The sequence below is a fragment of the Phodopus roborovskii genome, unplaced genomic scaffold, assembly GCF_943737965.1.
Source record: "Phodopus roborovskii unplaced genomic scaffold, PHOROB, whole genome shotgun sequence".
Classification (NCBI taxonomy): Eukaryota; Metazoa; Chordata; class Mammalia; order Rodentia; family Cricetidae; genus Phodopus; species Phodopus roborovskii.
The window spans coordinates 24,715,300-24,737,236 of record NW_026125391.1 but is presented as its reverse complement, the minus strand read 5'-3'; the positions used below and the strand labels follow the sequence as shown (position 1 = coordinate 24,737,236).

Below are 21,937 nucleotides of genomic sequence, written 5' to 3'. Positions count from 1 at the left end.
AGACCAGGCTGGCCTTGAACTCATAGAGATCCACCTGCCTCTGCCTCCCAAGTGCTGGGATTAAAGGCATGTGCCACCACTGCCTACTTATTCTGAATATTTCAATGTCATTGGATACATCAAGGAAATACAAACTAAAATTGGAGAAGGATCCTCGGTAGAGTGGTAGGAAGGAAATATGAGGAATTCTCACTAGAGAATATCTCTTATTTAAGGTAAAAGGTAGAGCACCTGACATGGGTAGGTATAAAATAATATTTGCCTCACAATACTGATGACAGGAAAGTCATGCCATCCTGGCACCATGGTCTGGCTGACTCACAACATGACACAGATGCAGAAAGAAAACCCTCCACGTGCAGAAGAGGTATGCCTTCCAGTGAGAGAATAGGGAGGGACAAGGCTCTGTGTTGTGATAGCCCACTCTGGAGCAAGCTAATCCAACTATCCAAGACATGATGCACTTAACTTGGACCACAGATAAAAAGTTTTGCCATTTACTACATTTGGTCATGGTTCCAATCAACAAAGGTACAAAGGAAAACTTTGGGCAAGTCTCATCTCTGTTGCCATTCAGCAGCTGCCACTTCTAAGGCTGAACACTTGCTGTTTCTATCTTTTCATCTACCCACTAACATTCACTGAGTACTAAACACACACACTAAACTTTTAATTTTGTGTGTATATGTGTCTAGATAAGAGCATGGGAGTGCAGGTACATGCAGAGACTAGAAAAGGGTGGTGGATCCCCTAGAATTGGAGTTACAGGAAGGTGTGAGCTTCCTGGCATGGGCACTGGGAAACAAACTCCTGTCCTCTGAAAGAGCAGCGAGAGCTCTTAACCATTTAGTTATTTTTCCAGCCCACTATTAGAGAGAATGTGTGGGTAGAAGTTCCTGTCCCACTCAGCCTCACAGCCATTTCTTCCCAAACAAACACACAAAGGCTTATATTAATTATAAATTGTCTGGCTGATGGCTCAGGCTTCTTATTGGCTAGCACTTTCTTAATTATTAATCAATTCCTATTAATCTGTGTATCCCTACATGGTCTTGGCTTACTAGAGAATGTTTGGACATCCTACCTGCCCGGTAGCTACACAGCATCTCTTCTGGTGACATACTCTCTGCATTTCCTTTTCCCAGAATTCTTCTAGTCTGGTAGCTCCACCTATACTTCCTGTCTGGCTACATCCCTGCCTGTCCATTGTCCAAAACAGCTTTATTCATCACCCAATAAGAGAAACATATATTTACAGCATAGGAAGGACATCTCCCATCAGGAATGCAAGGACATAAATAAGCATTTTTAAGGTAGAGATCCAACATAAACATTTAACCTGTCATGGAGTGATACTAATGTGTCTATGGCTGTATTTGTTTAGTCAAACCTGATCTTGGAAGCTATGCTGGATTGTGTATGGTTAGTATTTGGAAGTAACAGTGTTGTGAATATTCCTCCCATTACAAGTTATATGAGTTTGTCAAATGACTACAATTTTATAGAATAATACCAGCCTATGACTAAGGGCTAAAAGCTTCACTGATGCTACAATAAATTAGCAGAAATGATATAATGCAAAATCAAATGTTCATTGCTATGATTTAGACATGGCTCAGTTGTCTAAAGGTACATTGCTTGAAGTTTGGTTCCCATGATGCTCATGGTAAATGATTTAGCTGAGGAGATGTGGGTCACAAAAGTAGGTGATTGAGCTTCCTCACCCCTGAAAATTAATCTTCTGCAGAGCTCTACTTACAGATATGACCCTGTTACAAACTGATCTGGAAAGGGTTTTAGCAAGCAAGCTCACCTATAGTGAGGAACACAAGGTCCAGTGAAGTACCCACCAAGGCCTGAGAAGGCAAAAGTAAGTGTCCAAGACCTGCCTCTGCATACAGAACCAACATGAAAACTTCATAGTCATGTTAAATGAATTGAAGAGGATGTGTAGTAAATAGTAAGCCTGGAGACAGAAGGGAGTAAATTAGAAGGACACCTAGGAACTTCTTATGTTTTCTGCTATTGAACTCCATATTTGCCCAACCCCATCTGGCCACAGATATGCCTCTCAGTCACAGAACTCATTCATGTCCCTGAAGTTGACACTGAGACATATGAACTACTTACTGAAAGAAATAAATTAGGACTGTTCCTTATCTGGTTCATGCTAATGATTTCTAGAGTTTCTTAAGAAAAAACAATAAAAACATCCAGACTTGAGTTTGGTTAAGGAGGTGTGCCCTGAAATTTGACAGAATATCATCATGAGTGCTGAGCAAATCTAGTGTTGGTCATGAACCTGGATATGCAGATGGAGGACAGGGCCTTATAGATCACACTAAATGTAAACTCTCCTTATCTAGTCCTTTTCTTCATGCAGCTCTTTCACTCAACTCCTTTAGATGTTCATACACATGTCTTCTGGGCTATTCTCAAGCAAGAGCTTTTCACTCACAAACCCTCACTCACTTGCTTATGAAAAAATGATGCTGTCACCCCATTTCCACAAGACCCTGAGGCCTCTATCCCTCTCTGAGATAGTTGTTTCACTGCCCTCACTGAATTGTTCTAGTCTCTACCCTACAGACATTCTCCACAGCCACTTTAAGTGGCTCCATCTAAGTCTCAGGCCAGCAGGCAGCATTTCTACCTCAGCCTATTTAAATGCATGTATCCCATGAGGTTTCCTGAGGCAGTCAACTGAAGCATTAAAACTGCATGAGAGTCTTCCCAGGAGGCCTAACAATAGCATGTTTCATCTGTGGGTCACATCATAGACAGCAAACCACCCTGTGTCCTCACAGGCTATGGCTTCTGCAAAGTGGACTTCATTCTCCACAGCCTTCAGACTTCCAGCAAGAGCAAAACTACACCATCATTAACACCAAAGACAGACAGACTTCACTTTAGTAACAGCATGAAAGGGGGCAGGTTTTAATCCATGTTTATTTTTGAAGTAATTGGTTAAGAGAATAAAAACAGATCTATGACATCATGCATAACAACTAATCCAATTCAAAAATCATTAATGACATGAATGTAAGACCTGAAGCTTTGAAGTTGTTAGATGAAAACACAGGTAAAAATAGATCAAGATATAGGACTCCAATATTCCCAAAACTGACCCCCACAAAAAAATGCTATGAAATTATTTAGATTGTGACAACAAAGTAAACAATAGAGAGAGGGAAGACACACTGCAGACTGGGAGAAAAGCTTTGCCACCTCTCCATCTGACATGAGAGCAATATCTAGAACCAAAGAAGAACTAAAAATTAAACCTTCATAATAAAAGCAATTTAAAGCAAGCCCACAGCCAACAACAAATTAAATGGAAACTCAAAACAATTCCAATAAAATCAGGAACAAGATAAGGCTGCCCCCTCTCTATATGTCTATTCAATACAGCAATTGAAGTTCTAGCTAGAGCAATAAGGTAACAAAAGGAGATCAAGGGGATACAAATTGGAAAGGAACAAGTCAAACTATTACTATTCACTATTCACAGATGATATAATAGTATACATAAGAGACCCCTAGAATTCTACTCAGAACTCCTACAGTGGATAAAGACATTCAGCAATGTATTGAGATACAAGATTAACTAAAAGAAATCAGTAGCCTTCCTATATACAAATAATAAATGGGTCAAAAAAGAAGTCAGAGACATATCACCCTTTACAATAGCCACAAGTATAAAATAGCATGGGATAACTCTAACCAAACAAGTGAAAGACCTTTATGACAAGAACTTTAAGTCTGTAAAGAAGGAAATTGAAGAAGATATCAGAAAATGGAAATATCTCCCCATGCTCTTGGACAGGTAGGATCAACAAAATAAAAATGGCAATCTTACCAAAAGCAATCTAGAGATTCAATGCAATTCCCATCAAAATGCCAACATAATTCTTCTCAAAACTTGAAAGAATACTCAACTTCATATGGAAAAACAGAAAACCCAGAATGGCTAAAGCAATTCTCTACAATAAGGGAACTTCTGGAGGCATCATCATCCTGCCTTCAAAATTTACTATAGAGCTATAGTAATAAAAAAGAAAGAAACAGCTTGGTATAAAAACAGACAAGTGGATCAATGGAATAGAACTGAAGACCCTGACATTAATGCACCCACATATGAACACCTGATTTTTTACAAAGAAGCCAAAATGATACTATGGAGAAAGGAAAGCATATTCAACAAATGGTGCTAGCATAACTGGATGCTGACATGTAGAAGATTGCAGATATATCTGTATCTATTGCCATGCACAAAACTCAAGTCCAAGTGGATCAAAGACCTCAACTTAAAACCAGACACTCCAAACCTGATAAAAGAGAAAGTGGGAAGTAGCCTTGAATGCATTGGTACAGCTGATAACTTCCTAAGTATAATACCAGTAGTACAGACACTGAAAGCAACAATCAATAAATAGGACCTCCTGAAACTGAAAAGCTTCTTGTAAGACAAAGGATACTGTCAATAAGACAAAGTGACAGCCTACAGAATGGGAAAAGATCTTCACCAACCCCACATCTGACAGAGAACTGATCTCCAAAATATATAAAGAACACAAGAAACTACACATCAAAATGCAAAATAATCCAATTTTTTATATGGGGTACAGAGCTTTAAAGGATTCTCAAAGAAAGAATATCAAATAGCCAAAAGACATTTAAGGAATTGCTCAACATCTTTAATCATTAGAGAACTGCAAATCAAACTGACTCTGAGATACCATCTTACACCAGTTAGAATGACTAAGATCAAAAATATTAAGGACAGCTTGTTTTGGAAAGGATGTGGAGAGAGGAGAACAATTTTCCACTGCTAGTGAGAGTTCAAACTTGTACAGCCACTTTGGGAATCAGTATGGCAGTTTCTCAGAAAATTGGGAATCAATCTCAAGACCCAGTGATACTACTCTTGGGCATATACCCAAAGGATGAATACCACAAGGGCACTTGCTTAAAAATGTTCATAGCAGCATTATTTGTAATAGCCAGAACCTGAAAACAATATTTATGCCCCTAAACTGAAGAATGAACTTTTAAAAATGTGATGCATTTACAAAATGGAGTATTACTCCGTTATAAAAAATAAAAAACAAAAAACAAAACAAAACAAAAAGAACAATGACCCCATGAAATTTGCAGGTGAATAACTGGAACTAGGAAAAAACATCCTGAAGTAACCCAGTTGCAGAAAGACAAACATGGTATGTACTCACTCATAAGTGGATGCTATATGTAAAGGATAACCAGACTACAATCCACAGCTCCAGAGAAGTTAGGTAACAAGGAATAACCTAAGAGGGTCAACCTTGGAAGGGGGTGTAAAAGGGAGGGAATGCAGGATGAGAAAATAAGGGAATTGGATGGTTAAGTTGGGAGAGGGATGGAAAGGGAGAACAATGAAAGAGATATCTTGATAGAGAGAGACACTATGGGGTTAGGGAGAAACCTGGTGCTAGGGAAACTCTCAAGAATCCATAAGAATGTCCCCAAGCTAAGACTCTAAGCAATAGTGGACAGGGTGACTGCACTGGCCTTCCCTGGTAATCAGACTGGTGAATATCTCAACTGTCATCACAGAGCCTTCATCCAGTAGCTGATGGAAGCAGATGCAGAGATCCTCAGCCAAGTACCGGGCCAAGCTCTGGGAATTCAGTTAAGGAGAGGAGGCAATAGATGAGCAAGGGAGGCCAAGCTCATGAACAGGAAATCTACAGAGACAGTTGAACCAAACTTGTGGGAACTCAGGAACTCTAGACCAACAGCCATGGAGCCTCCATGGGACTGAACTAGGCTCTCTGCATGTGGGAGACAGTTGTGTAGCTGGGTCTACCTGAGGATCCCCTGAGCAAAGGGCCAATATCTATCCATGGTGCATGAGCTAGCTTGTTGGAGCCCATTCCCTATGGCGGGATACCATGTTCAGCCTTTGAGGGGCTTTGTCCTTTTGTCCTATCTCAACTTAATGGGCCAGGCATTGTTGACTCTCCATGGGAGCCCTTAGCCTGTGGGAGGAGTGGATTGGGGTAGGCTCAGGGGAGGGTGAGGCAAGGGGAAGTGAAAGAAAGGGTGGGAGGGAGAACTGGGGTTTGAATACAAAATTAATTTTTAAAAAACTTAAAAATAAATAAACAAACAAAGAAACAAATACAACAAAGCTCCAGTCAATGAATGTATTAATCAACCAAATAGTTCTCAAAGAGAAAATGCAAATGATTAATAAATATTTTTAAATTTTCAGTCTTAAACCATCATGGAACTTCAAAATATAACAGCTTTAATATTCCATCTCACCCCACCCATTCAGAATCACTATCCTCAAAAAACAATTAACTAATTCTGGCAAGGATGTGGAAAATATGGAAACTTTATACATCACTATGATTGTGTAGACTGGAGTTATCACTATGGAAATCAATATGGAGGCTCCTCAAAAGAATTAAAAATAAGTGGCTGGAGAGATGGCTCAGAGGTTATAAGCACTGCATGTTCTTCCAGAGGGCCTGAGTTCAATTCCCAGCACCCACATGGTGGGCCACAACCATCTATAATGAGATTTGGTGCCCTCTTCTGGTATGCAAACATGTATGCATGCATACAGAATACTATATACATAATAAACAAATAAATCTTATTTTAAGAAAAGAATTAAAAATAGAAATGCACTTAAAAATAGAAATACAGCATGATCTAGTGATGCTACTCACTCCTAGGATATACACAAAAGGTCCTAAGTCAGTCATTTGCCCTTGTTTATCGATACAGTATTCACAAAAGTCACCATTAGGAACCAGCCTCAAGTATAGCAGTGGGTAAAGAAGATGTGGTACATATACACAATGAAATTTAACTCAATTGTAATGAAAAGTGAAATCATAGAAATCACCAGAAAGTGGATACAACTGAAAGTTCATTGTGTTAATGGAAGCCATACTCAGAAAGGCAAGTATCACATGATACTTGTAGTGTGTAGATTAAATTTGTATCTGTATGTGTGTGTAGGACATGAAAGAACAAGTGGGACCATCAGAGGAAAGAAAATGTCTAAAGAGAGCAGGGGGAGGGACAAGAGGATAGTGGAATATTTGTGCTATGAAAGCAGAAAATGGTATAACTTGGCAGGGGAAGATGTCAGGAAGGGGGTGGGGCAATGAAGGGTAATAGGAGTGAGGCAAGAAAGATATATATGCATATATATATATATGGGCATATATGAACCAAACTGCCATTTTGAATATGTCATTTATTTTAGTATAACAAAAACTGTAAAATAAAGATAAGGAAGACAGCAAAAATGACAAGGGAGAATCAGGGAGAAAGGAAATAGGGCGCAAGAGTGAATATCTACATTCTCCAATACTATAGCCAGTCTAACAAAGAACCTGGCTCCATAGTCTACAGCATGTTTAATGAATCACAGCCCACTGGCTAAATTCATTTCCATTTTTAATAAAATTGTATTGGCACACACTCCACTTCCTATTGTTTCTTTGAATCTTTATTGTTTATAGTAGTTTCAACATAGATCAAAAGATCCACAAAATAATTACTAGATGGACCTGAGAAAGTTTGCTGACCCCTGACCCAAGGAACTTAATTTTATCTCATCCTGTATATTTCCCTAAATGCCTTTGAGTAACTCCTTCGGGCTTTGGTTTCTACAACTGAAAAATGTGTAATCTCCAAATGAACCACTGCCTCGAATTTATTTTCCCGCTGTTCTGTAAACATTAGCATCTAGTGTGTTGGTTTAGACTTATTGCTATAGCTGACTTGAGGAAAGAAAAGCAGTTTTGTGTCTTATGCATCCTCCTGGGCACAAGGCTCTATCTAGTTGAGTTCTTAAAAAGTCTATGGAGAAAAACTGAACTAACCTGAATTATCTTTCCTTTGCTGCAGAGAGATCTCTCAGAATGACGTCTTGGAAGTAATAGAGGCAGATGTGTTCTCCAACCTACCCAAGTTGCATGAAATGTAAGCAACATGCCTCTGTGTGTGTGTGTGTGTGTGTGTGTGTGTGTGTGTGCGCGCGCGCGCGCGCGTGTGTGCACGCGCGCATGCACAGGTAAGTGCACAGGTCGGTCAGGACTCTTAGAAAGAGCCCTAAAGTCCTTCAGTATTCCTGGGAGGCTCTGACTCTGCTCCATCCTCAAATCCATAGATCAGCATTACAAGATACCAGAGGCATCCTAAAAGGGAATCTCGTTGTCTCTGGCTGGAGACACAAGCAGCAGCCTGGAGTTTAGCTTCGTTCTATTCACTGACTCCTTCAGTCAATTTTCTTCTTGTTGTTTTATGTCACAGGTTCTAGAACCTTGGCCCTACGATGATGAAAAACCTCCTCCATCCCATCACCTCATTCAGTGTTACAACCACAAAGGCCAAAATAAATCCCACTCTGAGAAATGCCTCTGCACACGCAAGACACAGACCATCTGAGGTTTCAGTTTCTCATCTGCAAAACTAGAGTGAAATCCACACTCGCAGACACAGAGTCACTATGATGAATAAAGGACATGATAAACATCAGCTCAATTTAGCATATCAACCAGCATAAAGCAATTACATTGTAATGACCCTTGGTTGATCTACTAATGTAGAGAAACTTGCTTTCTCTTGTTGACATTCTAGTTGTATACACGTGCAACACATAAATATAATTCCATACCAGTGTCTAATGACCGGAAGATAATTCATAGACTGATAGGATGCCAAGGCCACAGAGACTGTCAAGATTGTCAGTTAAAGTAGTAGAGGGATGGTTCAACTGTCAAAGGCTAGGTACACAACCAAAAATTTAAGACTGTCAGTTCAAAATTTGTTACTATGAATCCAGGAAATTATTTGGTGCTCAATAAAGAAGAAAAGTATTTTGTGATCAAATAACATTAGGAAACACTGATAAAATAATCTCATTTACCATTAGAAAATCTCATAAGCTGTTTTATGCAAAGAAATATTTGGAATTTCCAAGAAAATGTTGTACAGTTGTAGGGAGGTACGGGGGGTGTTTGTGTGTGTCAGTGTGTATGTGTATGTCTCTGTGGGTCTGTATGTATGTCTGTGTGTCTCGGTGTGTGTGTGTGTGTGTGTGTGTGTGTGTGTGTGTATGACTGTGTGTATGTGTGTGTGTGTTTAATAAGGAGTTTATCTAGAAATCACAGTCTGCCCATGTTGACAGACTGCTTTTTTCTTCTTTCTACCCATTCTGCCTCCTACTTCATTCATCCTTGTTTTCATTACTGTCTTGTTCCCTTGTTCTCTCTCCACCTGCCCTCATCTTGCTATAGTTATGAAAATAAACCAGATGGGGCCTCAAAGTCCACAAAGAATATCAGAGAAATGAACCAAAGGCACAGTGTGAAGCACCCATTGGTGCCGTCCAGTGGGAAGAGTGGCTAATGAAACAGCTCTTGCATATCTTCCTGCATGGAGAGGTACTCATCCCCATGTAACACTGACTATGTTTAAAATGATTAATTGCCTGGTACTTGGCTCTGGTTAGCTACAGGTTACTGCAACATAAAAGCTAATGAAACAGGAAGGAAGTAATTAACAAGAGTATCTCTGCAAATATACATTGATCCAACAAGATGAGAAAAAAAGGTAGGTTCTCTGCGGGAATCCAAATGTGAAGAAGAGTCTCACTTCCAGACTATTGATCAGGACATAACACAGGCTAAAACGGCTGGGTGGAAGTCACCATTCTCCATCTGCTGGGAGGAGCCCCTTCAGTCTACAGAACAGGGTGAGGGGGCAGGACTAGGGGGGGACCTGGCCATCTTCCAGGTGCTGGAACTTGATACTTTAAATCAGAGACAGAAGTGACCCTTCTTCCACATGTTGTTTTGTCTTTGCCATTTCATTTCTATTTCTTTAGTCTTTTTGCTGCTTCACCTATTTCCCTTCCCTCACCTCATCTTCTTTTCACCCTTTCTGGTTGGTCTGAGTATCCTTCTCTTGTCTTCACACCTAGTTCACTAGTTCAGTTCCCCAATGTTAGTGTCAGCCGCCCCTTCTTAGTTTATCCTGGTTCTGAGAGATTCCTACTAATAAAATCCTCAGCTCTCCTCTTAATTAAAAATGGACTGGAGGATGGGAACCAATCAATGAGTGTTAAATGGGCAGGGTTAGTACTCAGTTTGCACAAATTTATACAATAAAGTGTCCTGCATGCTTGCTCCATATTTGCTGAAATGATAGCTGGATAGATGGATAAAAATAGACACATAGGTGGATGAACAAATGACTTGATCGATTGTTTACTGACATGCTCTGCATAACATGACAAATACCATGATGTTCCTTGCTGTTTAAGTCACTTATACATACCTCCCTCTTTTACAGTAGAATTGAAAAGGCCAACACTCTGCTGTACATCAATCCTGAGGCCTTCCAGAACCTTCCCAATCTACGATATCTGTAAGAACTCATACATTATGGCTTTCCTTCTGTTATGAAATTGTGCATTTTTGTTTAGTAAAATCTCCAATTGCTACTGTGGGGATAGTCACTTTTTCATCAATGATGAGCAAGGGTTACCAAAGCAAAGGTGGGGGACAGATGGTAGTGGATTTAGTTTCATTTAATGGGAAAATTCCACTCCCGTAATTGCATTTTGTTTTCATTTTCAAGTGAGGGCTGTCTTTGCATTTACAGGATCATCATGCAAACCTCTTACAGAACTAGGTCATAATTTAAGGTTAATGAGATGCAGTCAAACTTTCTGTTATCCTTCATTTTGCAACCTTGACTTCAAAGACATTGTTTGTCTCACTTGTTTTGCATTTAAGTACTTTTTTCCTCAGGTAGATTGCAGTGCTTCATTTTGTACATTTCGGTCAATAACTGTCATGGCATTTTATCAGCAGAGGGATTCCTGATGTCTGAACTCTATCCTATGACTTTTACATTAGCCAAGGGCTTGACAGATACTTTAGTGTTATGATGAGATCTTACAAAGTAGCAGACAAAAATCTAGACTCTGGAGTTAAACTTTCTGAGTCCATTCTCTAGCTGTTTATCAGAGGCAAGGATACGCTCTCAGCTTGTCTCATCAAGAGAATGGAAATAATAATGCATATAGGTTGATAATGTAATGATGCTGCATAGATGATTAAAGCAACAACCATCTATCATTTTTTTTTTACCTGTCTCAGTTGTTCAGCCAAGTCAATCTGCTGACTAGGACTTGGTTTGCCTGATGTCAGCTAAACTTACTCATGCATCTCTAGATGTTCAGCAAGTCATGGGGGAGGGGGGCATTCTCAATGGTCCCTGTTGAAATGACTCAGCTCTCCTCCCAATAATGATTGCCTCCACCATGTTAAATGTAGGCTCATTTTCACTGAGTTCCAAGAGAGACATCTGAGGAGTACAAGGTTCTTCACATACTACCTGAATAGCACACTATCTCTTCTGATTCATTTTATTAGGCTTAGAAGCTCAAAGAAGCAGCCTGAATTCAACAGCTTTTTTTCACATAATAGCCTCTCCAAAAAAGGAATACAACATAGCAAATAAATGAGGAGTAAGAAGATCATTCCAAACTCTGAAACTAAACATCTGGAATTTGAATCCAGGACTGGGAATACAGCTCAGTTATAGAGGGCTTGCCTAACAGTGTGACATCTTGAATTGATCCTGAGTATCATAAAAAAAAACTAGAGTTGGATTAGTATTGGCCTACATATCATGGCCAGCACCATTCATTCTTCATACTTGGGACCCTCAACAAAGGAGGGACTTGGAGGATAAAGATAGATATGCATTCATTATATGACAAGTGAAAGGGACTAGGGGGCCTTCAGTAGAATAGAAATGACAAAGTTCTGCCTTTGACCTATGAGAAAGATGAAATCCGTGTCCCTTGTCATCAAATTTAGCCTCCTCTTTGTGTCCTTTCTCATTCTAAGGGAACTTTCCTCTTGAACCAGTCTCAGGAAAAGGCTGGCTTCATGGACATACAACCTGGGAATTTTCTTAAATCTCTATGCTCAAATGGATCCTCTATTGATCCTACCTGATTCCTGTGGCTGTTGACAGAGTGATGGCAGTATCTGGTTGCAACCACATTGTGTTTAGGGAGATTATTCCTCAGTGTATCTTAAACCTGCTTTCTGAGGACAGAAAATGGGAGACATTTCATTATTGTCTACTCAAAACAAAAACAAAAACATCCACAGCAAAATGTCTTAATCAGTTCACACTGCTAGAACAGAATACTATAGGCTGGGTAGCTGGAATCAGTATTTCTCAGTTTTCTGGAGGCTAGACAACTAACATCAGGTGCTTCCTGATGAGTTCTTGGAGAGAATCCTCTTCCTGGTATGTAGACAGCAGTCTTTCCATTGCACCTTCACATGACCTCTTAGAAGAATATATGTAAAGAAATAAGAGAAAATCACATGTCTACACCTGCTTTTATTACATCACACTGTGGTTAGGGTTTTAACAAAAGTCACAAAAAAAACACCTATTGCATAGGAATGACATAATTCTATACTGTACTGAATCATCTCACATCTGGAGTCCTGTGGCTCCCCCATAAGGAATTTGAGAATAGGAATTGTGTATTCTAAGCCTTTTGACTTCTGGCAAAACGAAACTGTCCCCCAGATGTGCATACCACTTCAGCACGCAGTACATGAGCCTCCTTGGAGGGTTAAACAACTCCACCCTCCAACAGTCCTTCAGCCAGCAATGCACCTGTTCATTGCTCAGACTACTGCTCTTCTGAAATATTTTCCACCAAGACAGCTAACAAATGCACAGTGGGTCCTCTCATCTTTAAGGTTCTATCAGGAAAAGAGCATGCATTTAAGCTCCCACTCTGCATTAGTTAGATCTGGCAATCATAGCAAACTACACAATATAGGGTAGCTTAGCAAAAGAAGTTTATTTCAAAGATGGAGGCTTGGAATTCCAAAACCAAGTCATTAGAAGGTTATACTGCTATACCAAGTCTCTTCCCGGCCTCTTTCTCTTCATCCTCAGGTGGAAGAGAGAGTGGTCATACACTCATAGAAAGAAAAAATGAACAAGCTTCTGGTGTTGCTTATTACACAAACTAGTAGGATTAGGGTCCCACTCTTATCACCTCACCAATATGTAATTGTGTCCTAAATATTTTCTCTCCAGATACAGTCACAGGGGGATTAGGACTTGATGTTATAAGCAAGAGAGGGACATAGGTTGACCTCTTCTATGCTTATTCTATTCACAGCAGCCATCCATGCAGTTTTATGATTCAGCAGCCAGGTAGAGAGAGAGAGACAAGAATTTTACATATTCTTGGGGTGGTGAAAACTTGCTTCAAGAAAAAGGAAACGTGCAAAATGGAAGGGGAAATTCAGTAGTGATGAGCTGTTGTTTGTTTGTTTCTAACATTGTTGTTGGCACTTTGGTTTTTGCTTTAGTAAGCCAGGATAAATATTTAGCATCAAAGCAACCAAAAGCGGGAAATTACCAAGGGGCGGGGATGAGGTGCCATTTGACTGGAGCATCCTAATTGCCACATACACACACTCTGAAGCTCTACATACTGATTCCATTTCACGCTGTTCACTTGATGGCATGGAATTCAGGACAACTAGAAATCAGCACTCTTCATCAATGCCTTCATGCTTCACAGAGGAACCTGAAGTGGTTAAGAAAAAGCTCATAAATAAAGAAATGTTCTTAAACCAGGGGAATATGCACCTAAGAACTCATCTGAATGGATTTTTAAGTCAATATTTTATTTGCAGGCAATATTTCTTTTTCTTCTGCTTTGCCATCCTGGAGCTGACCTTTTATGTATGAAAGATTATCTATTGATCTGTAAATAAGGTTTATACAATATTCTCTTGCCTTTGCACCTTGTCAATGTAATTCCTAGGCAGATGGGTGTTGTTCTTCGCTACTCAATAAACTATGATTCCATTTAGCAAGCAAGCCACACTGCTGCACAGCAGTGTGCCCACCCCTGAGGCACCACTGACAACCATTTTCCATGCAGATGTAAGCCATTAGACCTCCTCTAAGATGCCTTATGATACTGCCAGGCCATTTGCTTTCTATATTCAAGAACTGTTCCAGGAGAACCCTCACAGTCTGGGCTGTTTTCACCCAGCCTTGGTTACATAGCTCTCCTGACATGAATATGCACTGTTCCTACAAAATGGATCACTTTGATACTCAGCCATACTTTCCTCTCTATGGCGGCTAGGAAGAGCTCCATATAAAGATCCAGGTTTTGAAACTGTGGCTAACATATGCATGTTTCTTATAGCATGGGCAATGAGTTGTTCAGTCAGTAAGAACTTGTTCAGCAATTTACTAAAAATAAGTGAGGACACACTATATACAAGGCTTTCTTATGCATGCCAAATATGACAGGACAGATGAAGCAAGCCTCTGCCTTCATGGATCTCACATTTTTGCTGTAGAAATAAATAATATGGAATTCTATCAGGTGATGATGGTGCTATCAAATATATATTTTAGAGAATGTATATCTGTGTGTGTGTGTGTGTGTGTGTGTGTGTGTGTGTATATATATATATACATATATATATATATCAAAGAAAGACATATCTAGGGAAGGCTGACTGAGAAAGTATGCAGTAGATAGCTCTGTGCAGGATATAGGAGTTATCTATGGGTCACTCTTATTTTTAAGGAAAAGACTACAATCCTGAACATGATGATATCTGTAGAGCTTGTGGAGCTGGTGGTGCATGAGAAGATTGAACCAGTGCCCTGAGCTGGATAAACCCTGGGATGACATATTGGATTGGGGCAATCACATACTTTAGAAAGACAGTATAGAAAGGAGTGGAAGAAATGCCCTGTGTGAAAAAGGTAACAAATAAACACATACAATATGCAATTATCACAAATAGGGGGAAACTGGATCCCAGTGAAAAAGAGACTGTACACAGTGAAGGAGTATGATTGGATTTTGGTGTATGTGGCTGAGTAAAATTGGAGGGGAGCCTGAGACAGGGAAGTATAGCCCTAGTAAAGTAGGAAACAGTAAGCTACTCAAAACTAATGAGCAGTGGATTGACACGAAGGTAGTATTGGACTGTAGACTATCCTATAGCAAACTGTACTCAAAGGAGGCCTGCTAAGGGCCAATTGCCACAAGTCTGAGGGAGCGTAATAGTGACAACAGTTGAAAGTCAATGGAAATCACAGTGGCCTGTTATTTACCTTTGGTCCACACAGGGGCACATATAATTGAGATCATTTTGGTCCATTCACTTCATTACCCTGACCTCCCACACAGCCATGTGATAGATGACACTCATCAAGAACCTAGTCATCTTACATGGGCTATGATTAGTAAGATGAAATTATTAGCCATCTTCTGGGCTGTCAGTATTGCATCTCAGGATGTTTCCATGATTATCGAGGTGCTTGAACACAATGAAGACTACACAATTGCTTATTTTATCACCAACCTGTCTTCCAAATTTGACTTTGCTTTAGCGTTGTCTGCCGCAGGATAACATGCCTGTTCGAGATGAGATTTCCATCTGAGCATGACTACTCCCAAAGGCAAGGAACCCTTGTGGTTATAAAATTGGCAATATTTTCATGCTGCTAACATTTCCTCCCTGTGCAGAAAGCTTTCTTCTGCAGGAGCTTGAGTCCTTTCCATCTGAGAGGAAATCAACTGATCTAACAATTCCGAGCATTGTACGAAGGTCTTATATTCTTCTTCCCAGAGTAACTAGGATTTTTCTGTGTTTGTGTCTCTATATGTATCTAGTGTAGTTGTATGACTATATGTGGGTGTGCACATGTGTACATGTGTGTGAATGCACATGTGAGTGTGGAAGCCAGAGGTCAATGTCTCACATCTTCCTTGATGTTCTCCAATTTATTTTTCAAGACAGTCTCTCTCAACCCAGAGCTCACCGATTTTATTAGACTGCCTAGTGAGATCTGCAGCTTAACTATCTGTGTATACACACACACATGCACACATACACTCTAGCACATGCATGCACATGCATGCACACACTAGTACATACATGCATACACCCTAGCACATGCACACACAGAGAGATAAATGCATGCATGCACACACACACACACACACACACACACACACTAGCACATGTATAATATGCACACACAACCACATACACCCTAGTACATGCACCACACAATATACTAGCATGTGCATGCACATGCATATACATACACTAGCACATGCACACACATACACACACATGCAGAGTATATACTAGTACATGCATGCACATGCGCGCACACACACACACACACACACACACACACACACACACACACACACCTGCACAATGTGTCTAATGTAATTTTCTCAGGATAGTTCTTAGAAGTCAGGGGTATGGCCTCCTCTCATTAAGTTTAGAGTAACATAAGCCTCTCTCCTCACTAAAAATCAGATACAAGAACAGGTTCACAGAGGACAAAATGAGCACTTTCCCAAATTATCTGGGTAGAGCTTAACCTCAGTTTCTTCCTCAGTGCTGGTATCATCTTCCCCACCTCACACACTTCTAGGCAGTGGTTCATTAACCCTTCCATGTTCCTCTATCCGATAAACAGGATCAGCAACCTATACTTCAAAAGCCTGTCCAAGGAAGAGAATGCCTCTGACTCCCCTACAATCTCTTTCATCTGCCTGTCAAGTGCTTGATTCCACACACCTGCAAGCTTCACAAATCTGGGGCTCTCAATGTTACCCCTGCCCCAAAGCCAGGAGGGCAGAATCTATCTGTAAGACAAGGAAACCTGAAACATGACAAACCCCTTCTCTTCTACATGAAGCCGCTTTACCTGGGATATAAGTGCCACAATCTTGGGGGTGCACTGAGAGACTCCAGTTAGCTGAAGCCCAGTCCCTGTGCTAAAGAACAACCATAGGATGCATTCCTGATACATTGGCCCCTCCCTCACAAATAAGCAAAAGTGCCTCAACAAAGCCCTGAGAGACTTTGGCTATGAGGGCATGTTTTTAAAGGCATATAGTGCCCAGAAACCATTGGAAGTAGCCTGATATGACCCATCTCAGACTCTGGTAGAACTGGAGACACCTTCAAGAGAATATAGAAGGACAATAGCAAAGTCCACACCGAAGGACCTATAAACTATTGCTTCTTACTCCAGCTCTGGCTGGAATGTCTTTACAAATCTCTTTAGACTTACAGTTGCCCCCAGGAGAGTACACAATAGTGCCACCATCTCCATAAGAGTTGACCAGAGGATGGTATAAGCAACAAAAGTAGACAAGGCATGGAACAAAGGGACAGAGTCAGACAAATGAATTCCTTCCCTTCCTTCCCCCTTTCCTCCCTCCTTCCTTCTTTCCTTGACTGCCTGCCTTTCTCCTTTCTTTTCTTCCTTTTCTTTCCAGGATGAGAACTTAGCAATGAATCCTTAATGTATAAGGAGAAAGATTCCCCGGTACATTGTAACAGAGATGGGAAGGGTAGGAAAAGAAAAGGAGACAAGTATGTTAGGCTATGAGCTCCTACAACAGGTGTATACTAGCAAAGGGCTCCAAGCCCTTGGCTTTGCCTGAGAAGGTTGATAGCCTCTATGTGGGCATGACTTTATGAAGAATGCATCCTATGGCTGACCAGACAGCAGAACTGGTTGGCTCATGAATCAACAGATGACTGCCGTGCCTTGTACCCATCCCCTAGCCAGAGCAAGCACTGTTGTCCCAGACACCACTGAGTCTGCAATGAGCCAAGATCAGCACACAGTAGACCCTCAATGGGAACACGGGCCTGGTGTGGAAGCTTTCTGTTTGTGTGGTTAGAGAGGAGCAGCTGCTGTTTCTAGGGAAATATCTTGGGGCTTTGCAGAGTACGAACACTGCAGTAACAAACACTCTGAGGAGGACTCTTTTCATCTTCAGCAGGCATTGCATGAATGTTCCACTGCGGTTTAATCACAAAATCACCAACGGTGATCAACCGACAGATAATGCCCTGTTCAGGAGACACTAAGCTCTTTGCTCACCTAGCTGGGATACACAGACGTGAGTAGAGAGCAGATGGTTGATGGGCCTGTGAGAGAGTCGTCTTGGCAACCTCCTCCAAATGTTCATGTGTTACCTGCCAAGGACCAGACCACACAGATTCACTCACCAATGCTAAGAAGAAAAAACTCTTTCCCTGACAGACGAGTCCAAGAGCCATGTCTCAGCCCTGGCTTTACTTGAAAAAATGGAAATCTCCCTGGGTCTCAAGAGAACTGGAGATAAGGAGCTAGGGAAACAGCCCAGTGATTAAAGTGTTTGCAGCACAAGCAAGAAGACCAGAGTTTGGGTTTCCAGAAGCTTCTACGCTAGTTCCCTTTCTGCAGCTGTGATAAAACACCCAGCAGAGAGTAACTTAGGGGAAAAGAGGTTTAGTGTGGCTCACAGTTCCAGGTTATAACCCACAACTATGGGAAAGTCAAGGCTGAAACAGCAAAGAGTCTCACATCATCCAGCCAAGAGTAGAGATAAAGCAATGCATGTGTGCTCATTTGCTTGCTTGTTTGTATTCTGCTTATGTATTCACTGTTATATGGTTCAGGACTCACTGCCTAGGGAATGGTGCCACCCACTGTGGACTGGGTCTTTGCACATCAATTAACTCAGTCAGAACAATCACCCAAAGCCAGCTATAGTAGAGCAAGCCAAGAAAGACTGACTTTCAGGTGAATCTAGGTAGTATAAAATTAACTTCATTAAAACTGACTTTCCAGGTGAATCTAGGTAGTATAAAATTGGTAGTTAAAACTAACCATCACACCACAGGAGTTCCAGGAAGGTGTGGTGGCTCAGTGAGAACTTCAGCCCTGGAATGTGGACACAGGACATCCCCAGAGTAAGCTGACTGACAAAACTATCCATATCACCAAACTTCAGGTCTCATTAGGAGAACCCATCTCAGGAGAATGAGGTAGAGAGTAACTGAAGAATATTCCCCACATCAACCCTAGGCTTCTGCACATGCATATCTGCATGCGCACACATATGCTTTGTTGGTATGAGCACACATGCACGTAAGTGTCTTTATATATACAGTGTATCTACACTGTGACAGCATACACATCAAAAGAAGAAAATAGAGAATAGAAAACTGGGGAGAATTATAGCTGTCTCACCCCCTGCAGAAGATTACCGCAAAGGAAGGAAGATGAAAAATGAGGGAGTGCAGCATTTTAAAGTCAAAAGGTGTCAGTCACCAGTGTGGATGACAGGACTGTCTCTTTGCAAAGCACTCTCAATTTGCACCCATTCACTAACAGAATTCCTGTGGACTATTTAGTGACAGATCCGTGTTGCAGATGGAAGCGTAAGGTTCTGAGACAGTGACTGGAATGAACAGGGTCAAAATTTGAACTACGAAATTATTTAGGAGCAGGAGACATAAGGACATTCTTACTGAGCATGTATCTCATGACAGATTCTGGAATGTGATTCTTACTGAGCATATATCACATGACAGAGTCTGGAATGGACATTCTGTTCACACAATTTGTCTTACCCCTGATTCTTCCCAATCAGAAAGGTAAGAGACCTTTTGCAATCCACAGATAAGGGTTTTGAAACTCAAGAGATTATATAATGGATAGAATGAAGACTAAAAGCCAGCAATGTGTGACTCTTGCCCAGTCAATCTCATAGTCAGAGATGTGTAGAACACAGAGTAAGCCATTGCAAATCTGCCCAGTGTTCAGAGCACATTGACACCTCCATAATGTGTTTGCCATTTAGAGTTTGTGATCATCCACCTGAGCGAAGTTAAAGTGTACCGAAGAAATGGCACTCTAAATAATTTATTCTGGAAATAAGTTGTGGGAAAGGGTATACAAACTGTTTAAAATATTTACTGTTTTTGGCAGACCCCGAATGTGATGTGAAAGTAACTGCTTGCCACAAATTGATCATTTGATTAAACTTACTCTTCCTTCAGCATCCAAGAAGGTCTCCAAAGGTTGATGCTTGACAGCAGCATTATCTGGGAATCTAATCAGGAATATTTAGGTTTGGAGAGTTTCTGTGTCAACAATAAAGTGTGCTGTAAAGAACTTAATTGAGAGGGTTCCAGACTGAAAGTCAGGCTTCAGATATCACACTTTCACTCTGTATCAGACAGATCACCTTGAAATCCCTCAGCCTGTTTCCTTATCTGTAAAATGTAGCTCCCAACAGTACCTTCTTCACAGGCTCTAAGGAAAGAGAGGCATTTGTACTGGGGCATGGTGCAGGCTAAGATAACAGGTGCATTCTAATAATTGTTTCTTCCTGGTCCACATCTAGAACTTCAGCTGTGCCTTTCTAAGTCTTGCCCCTCCTAACTATAAAAATGGGGGTTATAAAGAAGCTTAAGTTGTACATGCTACAAACAAAACAAGATATGACAATATCTGTGTTTTCTTCTTGAAGAGAACTCTAAGCACTGTGACTTGTGTAACCAGCCTCTAGGATCCACTTACCCCTCTGGTACAAGCATCTTGATCTATGCTGCCACGGGCAGCTTTTTACAATGCCCGGGTCTGCATGGTGTATAAAATTTGGCATGTGGCCTTTTTAAATTACTTTCAACCTAAGTGGAACAGCAAGTAGTCCCACCTTTGCCAGGATTGGCTGTCAAGAAGGAGAAACACAAAATTGCCTTCTGGAAATGCTTCTCAAAAGTTGCATTCTTCATTCAGTTTTCATGGTTAGTGTGTGAGAGAGATGTTTACAGAGACCAAGATGATAGCACTCCTGTGTCAGAGCAACTCTGTGATGAATCTTGGGTTATACCACAATCTGTCTTAGCCGTGATGGTACCCTGTAGCATGCTCTACAGATAGGGCAAGGGACAGGAACAGCAACAGCTACAGGTAACCCGTCTCCAGCTTCAATTTTATTATTACATTATAAATAGGCCCATTTGTCAGGGATTGCTTCTCAGGGTAGTTCTTTTGGCTCAGTTCTCCATGATTTATTTTCTTTTACTCAGTTTCACGGGGCCATAGATGGATTGTGGAGGTAGAAGCAGAACTCGCTCTTGAGGCTGAGTCTCCACAGCTAGAGATGACTTTGCAGAGGCCCCTGACTTATCTGTCCTCATCACAGTTTACAGGAGCCCCCAGACAATGTCCACCAACCCTGATAAAAATGAACCCAAACTGTACCTGGGAGTCCACCCTCTCACTAACGCAGTCCTACTTTTCTGTGCTATCAAATTCAAATGTACATCACAGGCAAGGAATACAGGAACTGACTAATGAATGCTTTCCATGAGGGAGCTTTATCAGCTGTGCCCTCATAATAATGGTGTTTTAGCAACTAATCTGTAGTTAAAGAAATTTGTATTGATGCTTTACTTTCCACTAAAGCCTCCAAGGTTGAGTAGAATATACCAAACTCCAGAAAAGGAGGCAGTCTAAAGTTTAGAAGAAGAAAGCTACCATGTGTTTTCCTTGTCATAGACATTTCTAGTGAATGGTAAGAGCTTTGAGATACCTGGGGAAAGAAGACCTCAGCTCTGTTAAGCCAACTTTTCCCCGTGTTATTACCATTGTAGCCTGTCATTTTTAGATGAAGGAGTTCTGTCCTCCAGTGTCTCTAAAAGGAAATGATCTCAGATATGGTATTTCAGTTCCCTCTCACCAAGAAACCCTTCTACATTTAGATGCTGTGTCGAGGGTAGGAAAGCCAGAACACATCAGTACAATCTTCTCTTCTGGGAGAGAGTTCTCACAATGAGACTTATCTGTGGCAATCAGAGATGTACAACCTTAACTGAGATTGATAAAGACCTGGTCCAACTTCCAGTTCAGCCTCTCCCTGTGTGGCTTTGAGAAACTTCATGGCTCTCTCTCAGTCTGTCTCCTCGGGTGGTATATAGAAATAAATAAAATAATCAATGGTAAGTGCTTGGTGTGGTATCTG

The 21,937-nt window shown here is 40.9% G+C and overlaps 1 protein-coding gene across 1 annotated transcript in view; it reads left to right on the top strand.

The window, feature by feature from the left end:
- The window catches only part of Fshr (follicle stimulating hormone receptor), a 163,289-nt gene that overhangs the window by 104,578 nt on the left and 36,774 nt on the right, over positions 1-21,937 (top strand). The window contains exons 3-4 of the mRNA XM_051175246.1: positions 7,915-7,989; positions 10,363-10,437. Of these exons, the coding sequence (XP_051031203.1) occupies positions 7,915-7,989; positions 10,363-10,437 (150 nt within the window). The remainder of the gene's footprint in view (positions 1-7,914; positions 7,990-10,362; positions 10,438-21,937) is intronic.